This window comes from Erpetoichthys calabaricus (genome assembly GCF_900747795.2).
Source record: "Erpetoichthys calabaricus chromosome 1 unlocalized genomic scaffold, fErpCal1.3 SUPER_1_unloc_22, whole genome shotgun sequence".
NCBI classification, from domain to species: Eukaryota; Metazoa; Chordata; class Cladistia; order Polypteriformes; family Polypteridae; genus Erpetoichthys; species Erpetoichthys calabaricus.
Genome location: NW_026261588.1, coordinates 4,073,003 through 4,091,233, shown reverse-complemented (window position 1 = coordinate 4,091,233; position 18,231 = coordinate 4,073,003). Strand labels below are relative to the sequence as shown.

The following is an 18,231-nucleotide window of genomic DNA, read 5'->3' as shown; positions in this document are numbered from 1 at the left end:
AACTTTGCAGTCTTCCTTTTTCAACTTCCACCATTTGATCCTTGGCTCTGCCCTCAGTCTCCTCCTCTTCTTGATCTCCAACGTCATCCTACAGACCACCTTTCTATGCTGCTTAACTACACTTTTCCCCTGCCACCACTTTGTAGTCTTCAATCTCCTTCAGATTGACTCTTCTGCATAGGATGTAATCTACCTGTATGCATCTTCCTCCACTCTTGTACGTTGTGGACGATCACTTAGACAAGACAGCAGGTGTGGTTATATAGCAGCTTTATATTTCAGCATCACAGTGAGCAGAGTTTCAGAAAAACAGGAAATCAATATTACATGACAGCGTCAGGGCTCTTCTGAACCCCGTCTGTTGGGTGGGGCAAAGTTTTCATACCCCTAGAATGCGTGATTTAATATCATTATGAAATGCAACAGTCGACAATTTTATGTTACACAATCCTTGAGCTCTTCAACGCCCCTGTGCGATGTGATTTCTTGGTCCCTTTGTTATGGCGTTCAGATGTAAACTACGGGAAAACGTGATAAGGCAGACTCATATGTGGAATGCTTAGACCTTGAGTCCTTTGAACAAATATTTTTTTTCTGTTTGCTCAGCAAAGCATGCTGAATGGTTTCATAAAGCTTACTTCTCAGACATGAATTAGTACAAGGGAACGAAGAGAACATTCATCTTCCACAACGTCACCATATGTTCCTCCCTCTTCTTAAAATACGTATTCACCACAGCCATGTCCACCCTTTTGGCAAAATCCACTATCATCTGAGCTTCTTCATTCCTCTCCTTGACACCATACCTACCCATCACCTCCTCATCTCCTCTGTTCCCTTCACCAACATGCCCATTGAAATCCGCTCCAATCACCACTTTCTGTCCCTTGGGTACACTGTTCATCACTTCCTACAACTCATTCCAAAAATCTTCTTTCTCATCCATTGCACACCCAACTTGCGGTGCATATGCACTAACAGCATTCATCATCACACCTCCAATTTCCAGCTTCATAATCGTCACTCTGTTTGACACTCTTTTCACCCCCTAAACACTTTTGACATACTGTTCCTTCATAATAACTCCTACTCCATTCCTCCTCCCATCCACACCATGATAGAACAATTTGAATCCACCTCTGATCCACCTGGCCTTACTCCCCTTCCATTTAGTCTCTTGCACACATAATATATCAACCTTCCTTCTCTCCATCATATCTGCTAGCTCTCTCCCCTTACCAGTCATACTGCCAGCATTCAATGTTCCTACCCTCAGTTCCACTCTCTTTACTTTCCTCCTCTCCTCCTGCCTCCGGACACGTCTCCCCCCTCTTCTTCTTCTTCTTTTTCTTCTTCTTTTTTAAGACAACAGTAGCCTAATTTCCCCCTGCACCCTGTTGGCTAACAGTACTGGTGGCGGTTGGGAGTTCGACTGATCCTGTATGGAAATTTGTATTTTTGTCCGTATATTGATTTTGCAAAATTTAACACCGGATGCCCTTCCTAACGTAACCCTTCCCATTTATCCGGGCTTGGGACCGGCACAAAGAAACACACTGGTTTGTGCATCCCCTGTGGCTGGGTTAAACAAGTGGATGAACTGTGAACAGTTAAAGTGGGCTCCGGCAAAAAACATCAAGCCCTGCAGAGTAAAAGTGTGACAAATTTTCTTCTGTAGTAAGGATTAAAATAGGTCTTGGGGTCCAATACCCCAAGGCAAAAGAGACAACATCTAGAAATCTTGGACCAAAGCAGACGGCTGTCATCTACAATTCATGACCCACGATGATATTTTGGGCTCAACTGTCACCAGGACAGTTGAGCTGTTAGCAGCAGAGACCTGGAGTGCCTTGGACTGGAATTTAAATATGTTACCCAGTAGAGAGTCGGTTGAATGCCTGATCCACGACTTGATCCCCTCTCTGGAATGGCTGGGTTCTCCTTGGTGTCAGATGATGATTGGTTTATCTGCAGACCTTTATCACAGCCCAGTTTCTCAGTTCAACTTTGCTGTTGAGCTGTAGATGCTGTCATCTATGATATTCTGGGGAAAAAAACAGCTTTCACCTGTAAATGTAAAGACTTAAAAATGTTCACTTGAATAGTTAGCATGTTAATAGCTACTTAAGGATTCCAGAAATAATGTCTCATAAGATATCAGATCTGTCTCTTTGGGAGCACCCCTTGTTAGAAATATTGCTAGTGGTAAAACAGACAATCGTTTCAGTCCAGTCTGCGTTTGTGTCTAAGTCGATTTGCTTTTAGTAGTCAAAATTAATTTTGAAATTGATTAGCAACAAGGTTCAGCTTTCCTCTAAAATTGACTATTATATTCAAAAATAAATCCTTAAATGAAAGCTTTCCTTAATAGCTGTTTCCATTGTGGCTGCTGTTGCAAATTCTACTTAATTGAAAGCACATTCCTCATAAAAAGTAATTATAAAAATAAAGTCAATCTTAATATTTACCAAGGAAAAGTCAGTCAGTCAGTCATTATCCAACCCACTATAACCTAATACAGGGTCACGGGGGTCTGCTGGAGCCAATCCCAGCCAGCACAGGGTGCAAGGCAGGAACAAATCCCAGGCAGGGCTCCAGCCCACCGCAGGGCACACACACGCACACACACACCAAGCACACACAAGTTAGGAATGCCAATGCACCTCACCAGTATGTCTTTGGACTGTGGGAGGAAACCCACGCAAACATGGGGAGAACATGCAAACTCCACGCAGGGAAGTGATCCTGCAGGTCTACTTACTGCGAGGCAGCAGCACTACCACTGGGCCATTGTGCCGTGCCTCCAAGGAAAAGTACTCAATAATAAATCGTTGCAAAAATTGGTCTCATAATAATATTAACATCATTTTCAGTTTATTGGCATTAGTCCCATTATAATACTCATATTATTGGCACATAACTGAAAAATAGCTTCACAATTTAAAATTTACTATAACAATCCTTCCCCCCTTGTTGACATTTGTGTCAATACTGCTACTGCTATTATTATCTTACTGTTCAAAGAGATGTGGAGCAAGAGGGTATCGGAAATCAAAATTCCTGAAAGTGATCCCAGTAATATAAAAACTTAATAAAAGGCCAATGTTATACCTTTCTTACAGAGCATACAAATATGTCCAGGGATGGAAAACAAACAAAAGCAAAGAGAAGGCTGATTGTTATGGTGGCTATTAGTTAAAGAGAAGATTTCAGCCAATTATTCTAAAATACAAATTTGTCTCAGTGTTCACTGAGATATCCCCTAAATGGATGGCAATGTATACCAGTGTCCTCCAGAAAACATCTCTCAATAAGCATAGTAGGAAGAGGTCAAGAAAGAAATCCATAGTCTGGATGGATAAATTCTTAATTATTTTTAGACATTAAATATAACAAAAACAGTTAGGCTCCACATTTCCTTTCCCATATCTTTAATTTTAAGACATTGTTTAAATATGTAAAGTCTTAAGAATAATTTAACAATTTATATTTGACTATATCTAAGATTAACAAGGTACATGGAATAAAACACTTTATTTCTTCCCACTCCAAGTCCCTTAAGTAGTAGTAGTGAAACAGAACAAACTTTAAAAATCAATAAACAAACAGGTACTTCTAGTTAAGCGAAGGCTAGGTCTGCTCCAAAACGTGACCAGAGGTCGAGAGATTCGAACAGAGGATGGCGTGTGAGTGAGGAGGGCCTCGCCAGGCTCCCCACTCCTGAAATCAACTAGAATGTTCAAGCAAATTATAGAAAAAACCCAATCTAAATTTGTTAAGTAGTTCTCTCATGAAAAGCAGACAGACAGACAGACAGACAAAAAGACGTTGGATTTTATATATATGGAAATTAACAAGGTAAATGGTACAAAATACTTTATCCTTTCCCGCTCAAAGTCCCATAAATTAATTCATAGGTCACTTAGATCAGCAGAAATGATATTGGAACTCATCTATTAACACCTCGTAACCAGCCATATTTTCAGTTTAATTACATATATCCATCCATCCATTTTCCAACCCGCTGAATCCAAACACAGGGTCACGGGGGTCTGCTGGAGCCAATCCCAGGGCACAAGGCAGGAACCAATCCCGGGCAGGGTGCCAACCCACCGCAGGACACACACAAACACACCCACACACCAAGCACACACCAGGGCCAATTTAGAATCGCCAATCCACCTCACCTGCATGTCTTTGGACTGTGGGAGGAAACCCACACAGACACGGGGAGAACATGCAAACTCCACGCAGGGAGGACCCGGGAAGCGAACCCAGGTCCCCAGATCTCCCAACTGCGAGGCAGCAGCGCTACCCACTGCGCCACCGTGCCGCCTTAATTACATATATCCAAAGTATTATTTATTTCCTCTTTCTTCACTAATTGTTTCCCTAATTGAAGTACCACATACATTTTAGGCTTAATAAAAATTGTCTGGAATATTTCATTAAAGCATCAAATTATACAGTAGAAGTGAACCCTTCACCAGCTTTGTAGTCATATAAACACCACCATTCCATTCTGTTTCACATTTAAAGTGTGTAAGTCACCTATTACACAAGAAAGGGACGAGAAGAGAAATCAATGGATCAAAATGCCTTTTTAATGCAAAATCTGTTTATTTATTTATTTATTTTAATAGCATACAGTATCTTAGCATGGAACACTACCTGGACTGGAATCCACCAAAAATCTGCAGCTCCCCTACTATTTTAAAAAAATGACTCCTTCCATTTAATTTTACCCTTTTATTTATTTTATTTTATTTTATTTATTAGTTTATTTATTAATTAAAAATCCTCTCTTCATTTGAGCCTGGCCAGTACTCAAAGGAAAGGGGTGCTCAGACATTATCATGTATAATCTGGAGACCTTTTCCACCACTTGTTTATATCTTTTTAGAATTAAGAGCTCTTTTAATTTTGAACAAGCATACATATTTCCATCTTTACACACATTTTTATCAGTCGTTTTATCTTTCAAACAGCAGCAAATATGTTGACTCCAACACTCTCAAACACGATTATACTTGTTTTAAATACACACACAGGGATCAGTTTAACACACTTTATGACATACACAAAATCACCCAAACATGTTCAGAAATAACACACACACACACACAGAGACATCAGCGTGCGCTAGGTACCTTTGATACCAAATACAGTGCAAATTTCTCTCTGTCTCATCTAATTATATTATTTCCCCACAAATATGTACATACATATATACACATACACACACATAGTCTATTTGTCTTTAGTTTAATTTTTCTTTTAGTGCTTTCCCCCAACTCCTCTCTCAAGGCTATTTTACTCAGCAAACTGTAAATATGACTCAAATTATTCTTCAAACATGAGGCACAAGTATTTGAACTGGGTTAACTTTTTCAACACATCTCTTGCATTTTATTATCCAAATTCTACTTAAAATACTTTTACAATGTCCATATGCTCGCACTTTTTCCACTCCTAATTTTGCTATGATTGTCTCAGTTTTGCTTCTTGATAATTGTATGAAATCCCAGTGCACTGCAAAATGAAACGTAAGCCAAATCAGGGCATTAAACTTACTTTAAAAAATTTTCTCCAATAAACTTTGATACTCCTTTAGCAGATTTTTTCTGAATACAAGTAGAACAACACACTTTTATTTATTTATTTTTTAACAAGGCTTTTGCGGATTCATTTTTGTAGTGTATTCTCTCTGTCTGATCTTCTGTACACTGACTGCAAGCAATCAGCACACACCTATCCCTTCTAAATAGACTTTGATTACAATATCAGTTTTATCCACTTTACTCAAATCTTCTTAATATATTTTTTTTTTTTTTTTGAGATTTATACTCATTTTATTTTAACTACTTTGGCTTTCATATCACTAATTGCTATACATCCCAACAGCGATACTTTCCTGACAAAAAATCTCTCAATGTGTTTCCATAAAAAAGGTGCTTGATTACAAAATCCCACTCACATTCATTATGTGTTTAATTACTTTATTTTGACTGTTGTTCCCCACTACTTGGGTTCCAGAGCTCTTTCACACTCAGACTTGTCTCCGGTCCTCTGGCTTATTTTCTGCCACTGAAGGATAACGGAGATCATGTAGTCAGTCACTCAATCATTCCTTATCTGGAGATGAGGCATTCAAAATATATATATATATATATATATATATATATATATATATATATATATATATATATACAATATATATATTTATATATATATATATATATATATATATATATATATATATATATATATATACACTATGGGGCTTACCCCCTGCTCGCCAACCCCCTTGGCCTGCGCTATGGACCAACCACTTTGCATCTCTGCTGCTCGCTCTCCAAGGAGATGCGGTCGCTCCTCCGAAACCCCCTCTTAAACAATGATACATCCATCCATCCATTCATTATCCAACCCGCTATATCCTAACACATGGTCCTGGAGGTATGGTGGAGCCAATCCCAGCCAGGGCACACACACACACACACAAAGCACACACTAGGGACAATTTAGGATTGCCAATGCACCTAACTTCTTTGGACTGTGTGGGAGGAAACCGGAGCACCCGGAGGAAACACACGCAGACAACATGCAAACTCCACGCAGGGAGGACCCGGGAAGCGAACCCAGGTCTCCTAACTGCGAGGCAGCAGCGTTACTACTGCATCACCATGCCGAACGGTGATACAATAGGAAACAAATACAGTTTTTTTTTACCTCCTCTTTGCTCGATCAGTTGCTGCTGTTCTTGATATTTTAGTCTATAATTTAAAAACAGAATAAAAATCTGAAAATCTAACATCACATTAAAGTTTGATTAATTCTGAAAAGAATAATACCAAACACATATATGTAGGTTTAAAAATAAGCCAAATTTAAAGACTCAAAAAAGACATGACTTAAAAAGTCACATAAAATAGTTGTACTTTTAGGCTTAGGATTTTATATATAGACAGTATATATATATATATATATATATATATATATATGTATATATCCATCCATCCTTCCTCTTCCGCTTATCCGAGGTCGGGTCACGGGAGCAGCAGCTTGAGCAGAGATGCCCAGACTTCCCTCTCCCCGGCCACTTCTTCTAGCTCTTCCAGGGGAATCCCGAGGCTTTCCCAGGCAAGCCAGGAGACATAGTCCCTCCAGCGTGTCCTGGGTCTTCCCCGGAGACTACTCCCGGTTAGATATGCCCCGAACAGCTCACCAGGGAGGCGTCCAGGAGGAATCCTGATCAGATGCCCGAGCCACCTCATCTGACTCCTCTCGATGTGGAGGAACAGCGGCTCTACTCTGAGCTCCTCCCGGATGACTGAGCTTCTCACCCTATCTTTAAGGGAAAGCCCAGACACCATGCGGAGGAAACTGATTTCAGCCACTTGTATTCACAATCTCATTCTTTCAGTCATTACCCATAGCTCATGACCATAGGTGAGGGTAGGAACATAGATCGACTGGTAAATTGAGAGCTTTGCCTTTCAGCTCAGCTCCTTTTCACCACAAGAGACCGATGCAGAGCCCGCATCACTGCGGAGGCCGCACCGATCCCTCACTCGTCAACAAGACTCCGAGATACTTGAACCCCTCCACTTGGGGCAGGATCTCGCCCCCAACCCTGAGAGGGCACTCCACCCTTTTCCGGCTGAGGACCATGGTCTCGGATTTGGAGGTGCTGATTCCCATCCCAGCCGCTTCACACTCAGCTGCGAAACGATCCAGAGAGAGCTGAAGATCACGGCCTGATGAAACAAACAGGACAACATCATCAGCAAACAGCAGTGACCCAATCCTGAGTCCACCAAACCGGACCCCCTCAACGCCCTGGCTGTGCCTAGAAATTCTGTCCATAAAAGTTATAAACAGAATTGGTGACAAAGGGCAGCCCTGGCAGAGTCCAACTCTCACTGGAAACGGGTTTGACTTACTGCGGACCAAGCTCTGACACCGATTGTACAGGGACCGAACAGCCCTTATCAGGGGGTCCGGTACCCCATATTCTTGGAGTACCCCCCATAGGATTCCCCGAGAGACACGGTCGAATGCCTTTTCCAAGTCCACAAAATACAAATAGACTGTTTGGGCAAACTCCCATGCACCCTCCAGGATCCTGCTAAGGGTGTAGAGCTGGTCCACTGTTTCGCGACCAGGACGAAAACCACACTGTTCATCCTGAATCCGAGGTTCAGCTATCTGATGGACCCTCTTCTCCAGGACCCTCGAATAGACTTTTCCAGGGAGGCTGAGGAGTGTGATCCCTCTGTAGTTGGAACACACCCTCCGATCCCCCTTCTTAAAGAGGGGGTCCACCACCCCGGTCTGCTTATATATATATCTTGTCACACACGTGTGCATGGGAAACAACTGAAGGGCCTAAACAATAGTAATTCTATGCCAGGCCAGGGGACAGCGGAGTGTACTGACTGTCTCTCTCAGTCCCATGCAGACCTTTCCTGGGAAATCCCGCCTGTTTCCAGCCCTGAGCACTTCTGGGCACAAAGATGCCACTCCCAGTTCCTGCACCGATGACATCATTTCCCTTCTGGACTGTTAAAACTGCCATTTGTGCAAGAGAGAACAGAGCCGACTATACTTCCTTAGAAGGCTGGCGTCTTTTAACATCTGCAATAAGATGCTGCAAATGTTCTATCAGACGGTTGTGGCGAGCGCCCTCTTCTACGCGGTGGTGTGCTGGGGAGGCGGCATAAAGAAGAAGGACGCCTCATGCCTGGACAAACTGGTGAGGAAGGCAGGCGCTATTGTAGGCACGGAGCTGGACAGTTTGACATCTGTGGCAGAGCGACGGGCGCTCAGCAGGCTCCTGTCAATTATGGAGAATCCACTAAACAGGATCATCTCCAGACAGAGGAGCAGCTTCAGCGACAGACTTCAGTCACCGTCCTGCTCACTGACAGACTGAGGAGATTGTTCCTTCCCCACACTATGCGACTCTTCAATACAACCCGGGGGGATAAACGTTAACATTATACAAAGTTATCGTCTGTCTGTTATACCTGCATTGTTATCACTCTTTAATTTAATATTGTTCTTTATCAGTATGCTGCTGCTGGAGTATGTGAATTTCCCCTTGGGATTAATAAAGCATCTATCTATCTATCTATCTATCTATCTATCTATCTATCTATCTATCTATCTATCTATCTATCTATCTATCTATCTATCTATCTATCTATCTATCTATCTATCTATCTATCTATCTATCTATCTATCTATCTATCTATCTATCTATCTATCTATCTATCTATCTATCTATCTATCTATCTCTTGCCTCGATACAGGCAGTTCTGTTTTGGACTCTGATCTAAGTACATTGGGCTAACTTTTACAGCCGAGAAAATAATATACAGGTGGCTTCCCCAACTCTTTTTGATTTCTCAGACTCATTCTTGTGACAATATATAACATTTTGTTATGTTACAGCCTTATTCCAAAATGGATTAAATTAATTTTATCCTCAGAATTCTACATACAACACCCCATAATGACAACGTGAAAAAAGTTTACTTGAGGTTTTTGCAAATTTATTAAAAATAAAAAAACTGAGAAATCCCATGTACAGAAGTATTCACAGCCTTTGCTCAATACTTTGTCGATGCCCCTTTGGCAGCAATTCCAGCCTCAAGTCTTTTTTAATGTGATGCCACAAGCTTGGCACACCTATCCTTGGCCAGTTTCGCCCATTCCTCTTTGCAGCACCTCTCAAGCTCCATCAGGTTGGATGGGAAGTGTCGGTGCACAGCCATTTTAAGATCTCTCCAGAGATGTTCAATCGGATTCAAGTCTGGGCTCTGGCTGGGCCACTCAAGGACATTCACAGAGTTGTCCTGAAGCCACTTCTTTGATATCTTGGCTGTGTGCTTAGAGTCGTTGTCCTGCTGAAAGATGAACCGTCGCCCCAGTCTGAGGTCAAGAGCGCTCTGGAGCAGCAGTTCCTGCTGCTGAAAAACTTCCCCACATCATGATGCTGCCACCACCATGCTTCACTGTAGGGATGGTATTGGCCTGGTGATGTGCGGTGCCTGGTTTTCTCCAAATGTGATGCCTGGCATTCACACGAAATAGTTCAATCTTTGTCTCATCAGACCAGAGAATTTTCTTTCTCATGGTCTGAGAGTTCTTGAGGTGCCTTTTGGCAAACTCCAGGCGGGCTGCCATGTGCCTTTTACTAAGGAGTGGCTTCCATCTGGCCACTCTACCATACAGGCCTGATTGGTGGATTGCTGCAGAGATGGTTGTCCTTCTGGAAGGTTCTCCTCTCTCCACAGAGGACCTCTGGAGCTCTGACAGAGTGACCATCGGGTTCTTGGTCACCTCCCTGACTAAGGCCCTTCTCCCCTGATTGCTCAGTTTAGATGGCCAGCCAGCTCTAGGAAGAGTCCTGGTGGTTTTGAACTTCTTCCACTTACGGATGATGGAGGCCACTGTGCTCATTGGGACCTTCAAAGCAGCAGAAATTTTTCTGTAACCTTCCCCAGATTTAGATAGATAGATAGATAGATAGATAGATAGATAGATAGATAGATAGATAGATAGATAGATAGATAGATAGATAGATAGATAGATAGATAGATAGATAGATAGATAGATAGATAGATAGATAGATAGATAGATAGATAGATAGATAGATAGATAGATAGATCTTTATTGTCATTGTCATTTTTACAAAGGAACAACGAAATTGAAGGTGCAATCGACTCAGTGTGAGGAATAAGAGTTAAAAAGACAAAAAGACAAGAAGAGAGAAAATAATAACAAACTGAATAGTAATAAATATACAAATTGCACTTGTTGACTTAAGGTCTATATTGGTAGAATGATATGGAGCAGTTTTATTCTGAGTTCAGGGCCATGATTGCTTTCAGATAAAAGCTGTTTTTAAGGCGGTTTGCCCTAGTTTTCATAGCTCTGTATCTCTTGCCCAATGGCAAAAGCTGGAAGAGGCAATGACCGGGATGTGATGAGTCCTGTGAAATGTCTATTGCTTTTTTGTGGCTTCGGGAGGTGTAGATTTGTTCCAGAGTGGGGAGGGTACAACCAATTGTTCTCTCCGCTATCCTGATGACCCTGTGGAGCGCTTTCTTTTCTGAAGAAGTGCAGCTGCCGTACCACACACACAGTGCCTCGAGACAATCCTGTCTCGAAGGTCTACACACAATTCCTTTGACTTCATGCTTGGTTTGTGCTCTGACATGAACTGTCAACTGTGGGACCTTCTATAGACAGGTGTGTGCCTTTCCAAATCATGTCCAATGAACTGAATTTACCACAGGTGGACTCCAATGAAGCTGCAGAAACATCTCAAGGATGATCAGGGGAAACAGGATGCACCTGAGCTCAATTTTGAGCTTCATGGCAAAGGCTGTGAATACTTATGTACATGTGCTTTCTCAATTTTTAATAAATTTGCAAAAACCTCAAGTAAACTTTTTTCACGTTGACATTATGGGGTGTTGTGTGTAGAATTCTGAGGAAAAAAATGAATTTAATCCATTTTGGAATAAGGCTGTAACATAAAAAAATGTTGACAAAGTGATGTGCTGTGAATACTTTACGGATGCACTGTATATATATATATATATATATACCTACACTTCACTGAGGTGCTTTTGTAATTTAGTGATGTCAGCCTGAACCCTATGCTATCAGTTCATGCTCAATAACAGGTCTACACTGGCACTTACATAAAATTACATTTCATTCAAGCTTATAACACAGTATATGTTTACTCATTCCTACATATATTTACATCTGCTCATAACCAACATTTAGTCAATTAATCACCATTTTCTCAGATACTCCATAACCCCTATTCTATTCTATGCTCACCTATCTATTTTTATAAAGCTACTGTACTAGCCCTATTCTTTCCTGTGCTTTCCAAGCACTAATCTGTCATTTATTCTAATTCTATCTTTCCCCCACACTAGCTCATTCACACATTGCATTCATTCGGTCCTTATGCTGGCTTTCTCTAAAATATCCTTTAAATAGTCTGCTTGCTAAGCTATTCTTCCCTATATCTATTCATTCACGCCACCTGCCTCGATTAAGCCCTCTCCAGACTGTACTACTATGACAGGAGGAAAGCAGTACAGTGGAAGCTCGGGTCATGAACATCTTGGAACATGTACAAAACGGGTTACGACCAAAAAGTTCGCCAAACTTTTGCATCTGTTCATGACCACACACTCGGGTGACGAACAAGCCAGTTTCCCTTCGGGTTCGTACGCGACGGTGATTTCTGCACGTGTTCAGTCTCTCCCTGTATCTGTACAGTACATTGTTCTCGGTCAGACGTGCATCGCGCAGAGGGACTTTACCTCAAAACTGTAATCTCCTCTCCACCCAGTTCCTCCTCACTTCCTTCATGCCAGAACTCAACTCATGCAAGGTTAGTTTTCTTGGATGTTTATGGTTAGTTTTTGTATAAATTACGGATTTTTCAAATGTTCATTTTTTTCCCTGTGCTTAAAACTCATTAAAAAAAGTGTTTACAGCAATCGGTTCGTAAGGCTATAGCATGAACTCCTGCAATGTTACTTTCTTGGTTGTTTATGGTTGGTTTTTAATAAAGCTCAAATGTTCCTTTTTTGAGCTGTTAAAGATTGAGGACCTTTGGTTAATTAGTTCTCACCGCTACTATGGACTTAGTAGAACACACCTGTGAAAACTGGACTGCTTAATTAATAATTCAATGGATGTTTACTTGTTGCCCTAGTATCTCTTAAGGCTGACAGAATAAAAAGCCATTCCAGTTAGGCGGCAGCACACAGCTTCGCGGATAACAATTAATTCTTACATAGTTTGAAACTGGTTTAATATACTCTTCTGTAACTTTATTATTATTATTATTATTATTATTATTATTCATAAAGAAGCACAGACATATAAACTTAAATGTTCCTTTAACTTATATATATATATATATACGCACTGTGAAAGGATTCAGTCAACAGGAAAAGGATTGAGGGCCGCTGCCCGTATACTTGAAGTATGGCTGCCAAAGATGAAGGTTTAGTTCATATCAAATGAACAAATATAAAGGCAAACATGGTGGTTTAAAGTTCAGGCAAGGGAAGTGATGACTTCAGGGTTAGGACTGGAAGTTACATCATCGGGCCCAGAAATGGAAGTGACATCATCAAATCCAGGTGAAATTTCCTGTGGTTGAAAAAGAGAAAGTATCAGTGCACTCTGCCATGCCCTGGTCTGGCATATAATAACATTCATTTGAGCCCTTTAAGCTGCCTCCCATGCGCACATGTGTGACAGTGGTAATATGATAGCTTGCCTATAGTGTTCCCATAATTAAGCCTTGAATGCCTAAAGAAACTTTTTAATCTGTTATATCAGGCAGAAGCCCAGCACCTGTGTTCCTAAAACAAAATCTCCTTTAAAGAACACAATGTCCTCGATTCACAGAAATAAACACAGCAATAAAGGGCAGGCAGGCCTGCTGTTTTATGCTAAAATCAAATGTGGCCTTTCTTCATTAACTCCTTCATGGTCTAAGACTAACTGTAACACTTACTATACTAACGTGCACTAAGATACAATGCTTATTTTCATATATGCTCATGATTCTCTTTGAATATATGCAAATCAGCAACTTTAAGAACATATTTTTCTATAATCTCTCCTGATGTCCTCACTTCTCTCTGTTCTTCTCCACAGGCTGTCTCGTTGTCATCTCACCTCCAGATGTTGCTCAGCTCTCTCCTCAGCTCTTTCTGCTTCACACTCACGACTGACTGAACTGGAGTTGAGTGACAACAACATGGAGGATTCAAGAGTGGATCAGCTGTGTGAGGGGCTGAGGAGTGAAAACTGCAAATTAGAGAAACTGAAGTAAGTGAACAACAAGTGTGTGTGTGTGTGTGTGTCTGTGTGTGTGTGTGTCTCATGAATTTTATTTCTTGTCACATTATGGCTCTGACGTTTCCACTCCCACAACACAAACACTGTGTTTAATCAGGACAGACTGCAGTGTCCCTTATGGACAGACAGATGGACGTGAGGTGACACAACTGCAGATTTCCTTTAATAATTCAATTCATAAAGACAGCATTGTGACCCTGAGCCCCTCCACCACACTGGTCACTCTCCTCATCCTCTCTGTCCAGACTGTTGTTTTATTTCTTGCCCCACAAGCCCACGCTGTCCATTCTTTATTTTAATCTCGTATTTGTTCCTGTCCTCCATTGTCACTTTCCTCCTTACACTCCTCTGATGTCCTCACTAAAGTTTGTTAAAAATCACTAGAACAGAATGAGGAGGAGAAACACAGTCAGTGTGAGGAAAAGAGCTGACAAAAGTGACAGAAGACAAAGAGGGGTGGACAGCAAGAGCTGGACTGAAGTGACAGATAAGGACAAGGAGAATAGAATAACAAAGATAAGGAGAGACAAGAGAAGGAGACAAACAGAATGAAGAAAATGATGAATAAATGAGGAGGATAAGGGGAAGGAGAGAGGGGAGGACATACAGAGGAACAGGAGGAAAGGTGGACAGCAGCAGTAGAAATGACCAGCCAGCCATACACAGAAAGAGAAGGTGACAGGGAGGAGAGGATTAGGACTGAAGGCAGTGTGGACAGTAAGGTGGGAGACACAGGAAGTGACCGCCATTATAGCCAAGTGGACTGAACAGGCCGACATCATTCTACAAGACATGACCCCCAGGTCTACACAGGACATCGACATATATCTGTCAGTGGGCTTAGTGACCGACAGGTGGACACACACATCATGTGCAGTAGACGTCAGACACACTGAGAGGATTCTGGGAAGGTGACTTCAGTGAGCGTGTCAGTGAGATACTCCAGTGTGAGGAGTGGCGCCCTCTTGTGTTTGTAACTCACACTTATGTTTCTTGTGGGACATTTAAAACAAGAATCTCACCTCAAATAAAGTGACTTTCTTAATAATCCAGTATATAGCGCCTTTTTGATATTTTTATACACACATGGACTTCACTGATGTCATCACAGGTCCAAACCCTCTGCCTGACAAATCCTTCTTTTGTCATTTCACTCAGTCAGGGTCTTCCTCAATGCCAGCAGACAATCAAATGGTCGACTGGAGATGTGAATAATCTGACGTCACTAAGGACACCTGTCACACTAGTCCTGTGCTCCACTGGTCACTCTGGTCACTACGTGATTCTCTTTACTACTAAATACAAAGCTGTGTGGTGACACATGTCAGGGGTCAGTGGTTGTGTGTAGGTTTTTACATTAAAATGGTGGACTCAGAGTAGGTGGATGTGTAGGTGGATGTGGTAGTGTGGGGAGCAGAGCAGCCGTGGAGTGTTGGAGGTGAATTGGCGGAGTGCACTTTACACCTGCAGACACGTGTGGTTCATCCAGTGTCCTCATTAGCATTCTGGTGTGTGGTATTAGACACCTGCACCCCAGTGAGATTAAAATTAGAAAAATAAAAAGATGGAGAAAGAGGTTAAACGAGAAATAAAGTAAATGCAGAATTGTGGATAAGCTGATGCAGTGGAGTGGAGGCAAGTGGTCGAGAAGTGCTCAAGGGACAAGGTCGAAACCTGCTGTGTGCCCAAGGATCAAGAGCGACCAACCTCACCAAGTGGGCTTCTGCTGATGGACGAGGGAAGGGAATGGGAGCACAAACTGAGTTTTGGGGGCCTTAGCAGTGATCAGCTATGGTGGCTAAGGTAGGAGCTGATGTGAAGGATGTAATGCCCTCGCCGGTGGTCTATATTTTTGGTGAGAAGATCTTAAATGTTAAGCAGTTTTAGAAGGGGGCACAGAAGCTCTTGTGTTTTTAATCACTCCAATCATCCCAGTTTCTTCACCTGGCCCTGTCCCACCTCAATGAAAATGACACTCATGTCAAGATGCTGTTCAGTGATTTCATTTCAGCATTTACAGCCATCATCCCTCAGAAGCTGGTGGATAAGCTGGACCTGCTCAACTTTAACGTGTCTCCTTGCAATTGTACTGTAAACTTTGTGACAGAGAGACCTCAGGCAGTCCACATTGGTATGTCCATGACCTCCATACTAATGCTGTATGCTTGATCCACTGGTATTCACCCTGTTGACTTATGACAGGCAACAAAAAACAGCAACATGGAGTGTACTGAGTACACAAAAGTGCAAGGTCTCATCAGAATAGAGACGAGACAACATGGAGACTGAAAATGGAGAAGACCATGGACTTGGGCAGGGGGACAATTTGTATGTCAGTACAGTAAAGACTGTGCACTCGACTCCAAACTGCACATCGAGGGCTGTGTGGCGGAGGTGGTCAGCAGCTCTTAAGTCCTCAGTGGAGGCCGACCTCACCTGTATTGGCCATGCTTATAAGACACAGCAGCTACTTCCTGTTTCAACTGAGGATAGCATGTCTGCCCACCCCTTCATAATAAGAATAAGAATGCCTTTATTGTCACTGTATTTAGATACAACAAAGTTGGAAATCCTCTCCAGTATGGTGCCTCATTGTAAAACACTTTAGATTAATAAAACCACACTTTCCACATCATACAATGCAAACACACCCACCCATCAAACCCACCTATAGACCCATACTAACATAAAGAACATCTCACACCAAATTATACCACTCATACATCCTTATTGGAACACACGCATACCATAAAACAAAAACATTATAAATAATATAGATAGTGTGCTAGGATTCAGTTATGTACTGTACAATCAGAAGGTATAGCAGCATTTAGGATTGCTATTGCTTTAGGAAAAAAACTATTCCTAAATCTAATCGTCCTTGTTTGAGACATCTGTAACACCTTCTTGAGGGCAAAAGTTCAAACAGGTGTGATCAGTTGTGTGATCTTAATTGCTCTAGAGAGCAGTCTAGAGTTGGCAATCTCCTCTAGAGAGGGAGTGTGGACAGCCAACGATCTTTTGAGCTGTGGTAATCACACTCTGTATTACTTTTTTATCTGCTGAAGAGCAACCAGCATACCACACAGTCACACCGTACAAGAGGATGCTCTCTATGGTCAAACGATAGAAAAGCACTAGCAGCCTTGCACACAAGTTGCATTTCCTAAGAAGGCTAAGGAAATATTGGCGTTGTTGTGCCTTCTTCACTGCAGCCATGGTTTTGTCTGCCTATGTAAGTCTGTCCGAGATGATGGTTCCTAAGAACTTAAAGCTGTGAACCCTTTCCACACAACCGCCATTGATAGTCAGAGGGAAGGGGTCAACATTGCAGTTCCTAAAGTCTAAAATGAGTTCTTTGGTTTTACCAGTGTTGAGTATCAAGTTGTTATCCATACACCATGTGACCAGAATGTGTACCTCTGCTCTATAAGCCGACACATCTCCTTCTGAAATGAGTCAGATAAGCGTAGTGTCATCAGCAAACTTTATAATAATATTACTAGGTTGGGAAGGGATGCAGTGATGGGTATACAGTGAGTACAGCAAAGGACTCAACACACAGCCCTGTGGCGAGCCGGTGTTTAGAGTGAGGGGGGTGGACATATGGAGTCAATACTTCACTGTCTGGGGTCGGTTGGTCAGAAAGTCCTTAATCCAGCAGCAGATATGAGAGGAGAGGCCAAGGTCAGATAGCTTTTTGATCAGAATGTCTAGGATGATTGTGTTAAATACTGAGCTATAATCGAGAAACAGCATCCTCACATATGTCTCACTGTGCTCCAGATGGTTCAGGGCCCTATGAAGAGATATAGCGATGGCATCATCTGTCGATCTGTTCACTCTGCAAACAAACTGGTGTTGGTCCAGGGTCAGTGGGAGACTAGTTTTAATATGCTTTAGTACCAGCCTCTCAAAGCACTTCATTATTACAGGGGTGAGTGTAACCGGTCTGTAATCATTCAGGCTATTGGAGGAGGGCTTTTTTGGTAGTGGGATGATAGTAGATGTCTTCAGACAAGATGGAATGACAGCTTGGGCAAGGGATAGATTAAAGATATTGGTGAATACAGCGGCAAGCTTGTCTGCACATTCCTTGAGTACTTTCCCAGGTACTCTATCTGGTCAGGCAGCCTTGGATTCACTGATCTGGGCAACCTCCTGACATCACCCTTCTGCAGTGTGAGTGGGTGGGTGCTGGGGACAGGTGGAGACACTACATCCAAGTTTGGTCTTTTCACCTCGAAATGAGTAAAGAAACAGTTCAGCTCCTCTGTTAGCGAGGTGTCTGTGTAGGTGGATGTAGAGTTACTG

The 18,231-nt window shown here is 42.0% G+C and overlaps 2 protein-coding genes across 52 annotated transcripts in view; one reads left to right on the top strand and one right to left on the bottom strand.

Annotated features, from left to right (window-relative positions):
* LOC114645182 (NACHT, LRR and PYD domains-containing protein 3-like) overlaps positions 1 to 18,231 on the bottom strand; it is a 913,740-nt gene that overhangs the window by 517,271 nt on the left and 378,238 nt on the right. The gene's annotated exons all lie outside the window — the stretch shown is intronic.
* LOC114669315 (ribonuclease inhibitor) overlaps positions 1 to 18,231 on the top strand; it is a 137,364-nt gene that overhangs the window by 65,144 nt on the left and 53,989 nt on the right. For both annotated transcript variants that reach the window (XM_051921744.1, XM_051921743.1), the window contains one exon: positions 13,714 to 13,887. In XM_051921744.1, the coding sequence (XP_051777704.1) occupies positions 13,714 to 13,887 (174 nt within the window). The remainder of the gene's footprint in view (positions 1 to 13,713; positions 13,888 to 18,231) is intronic.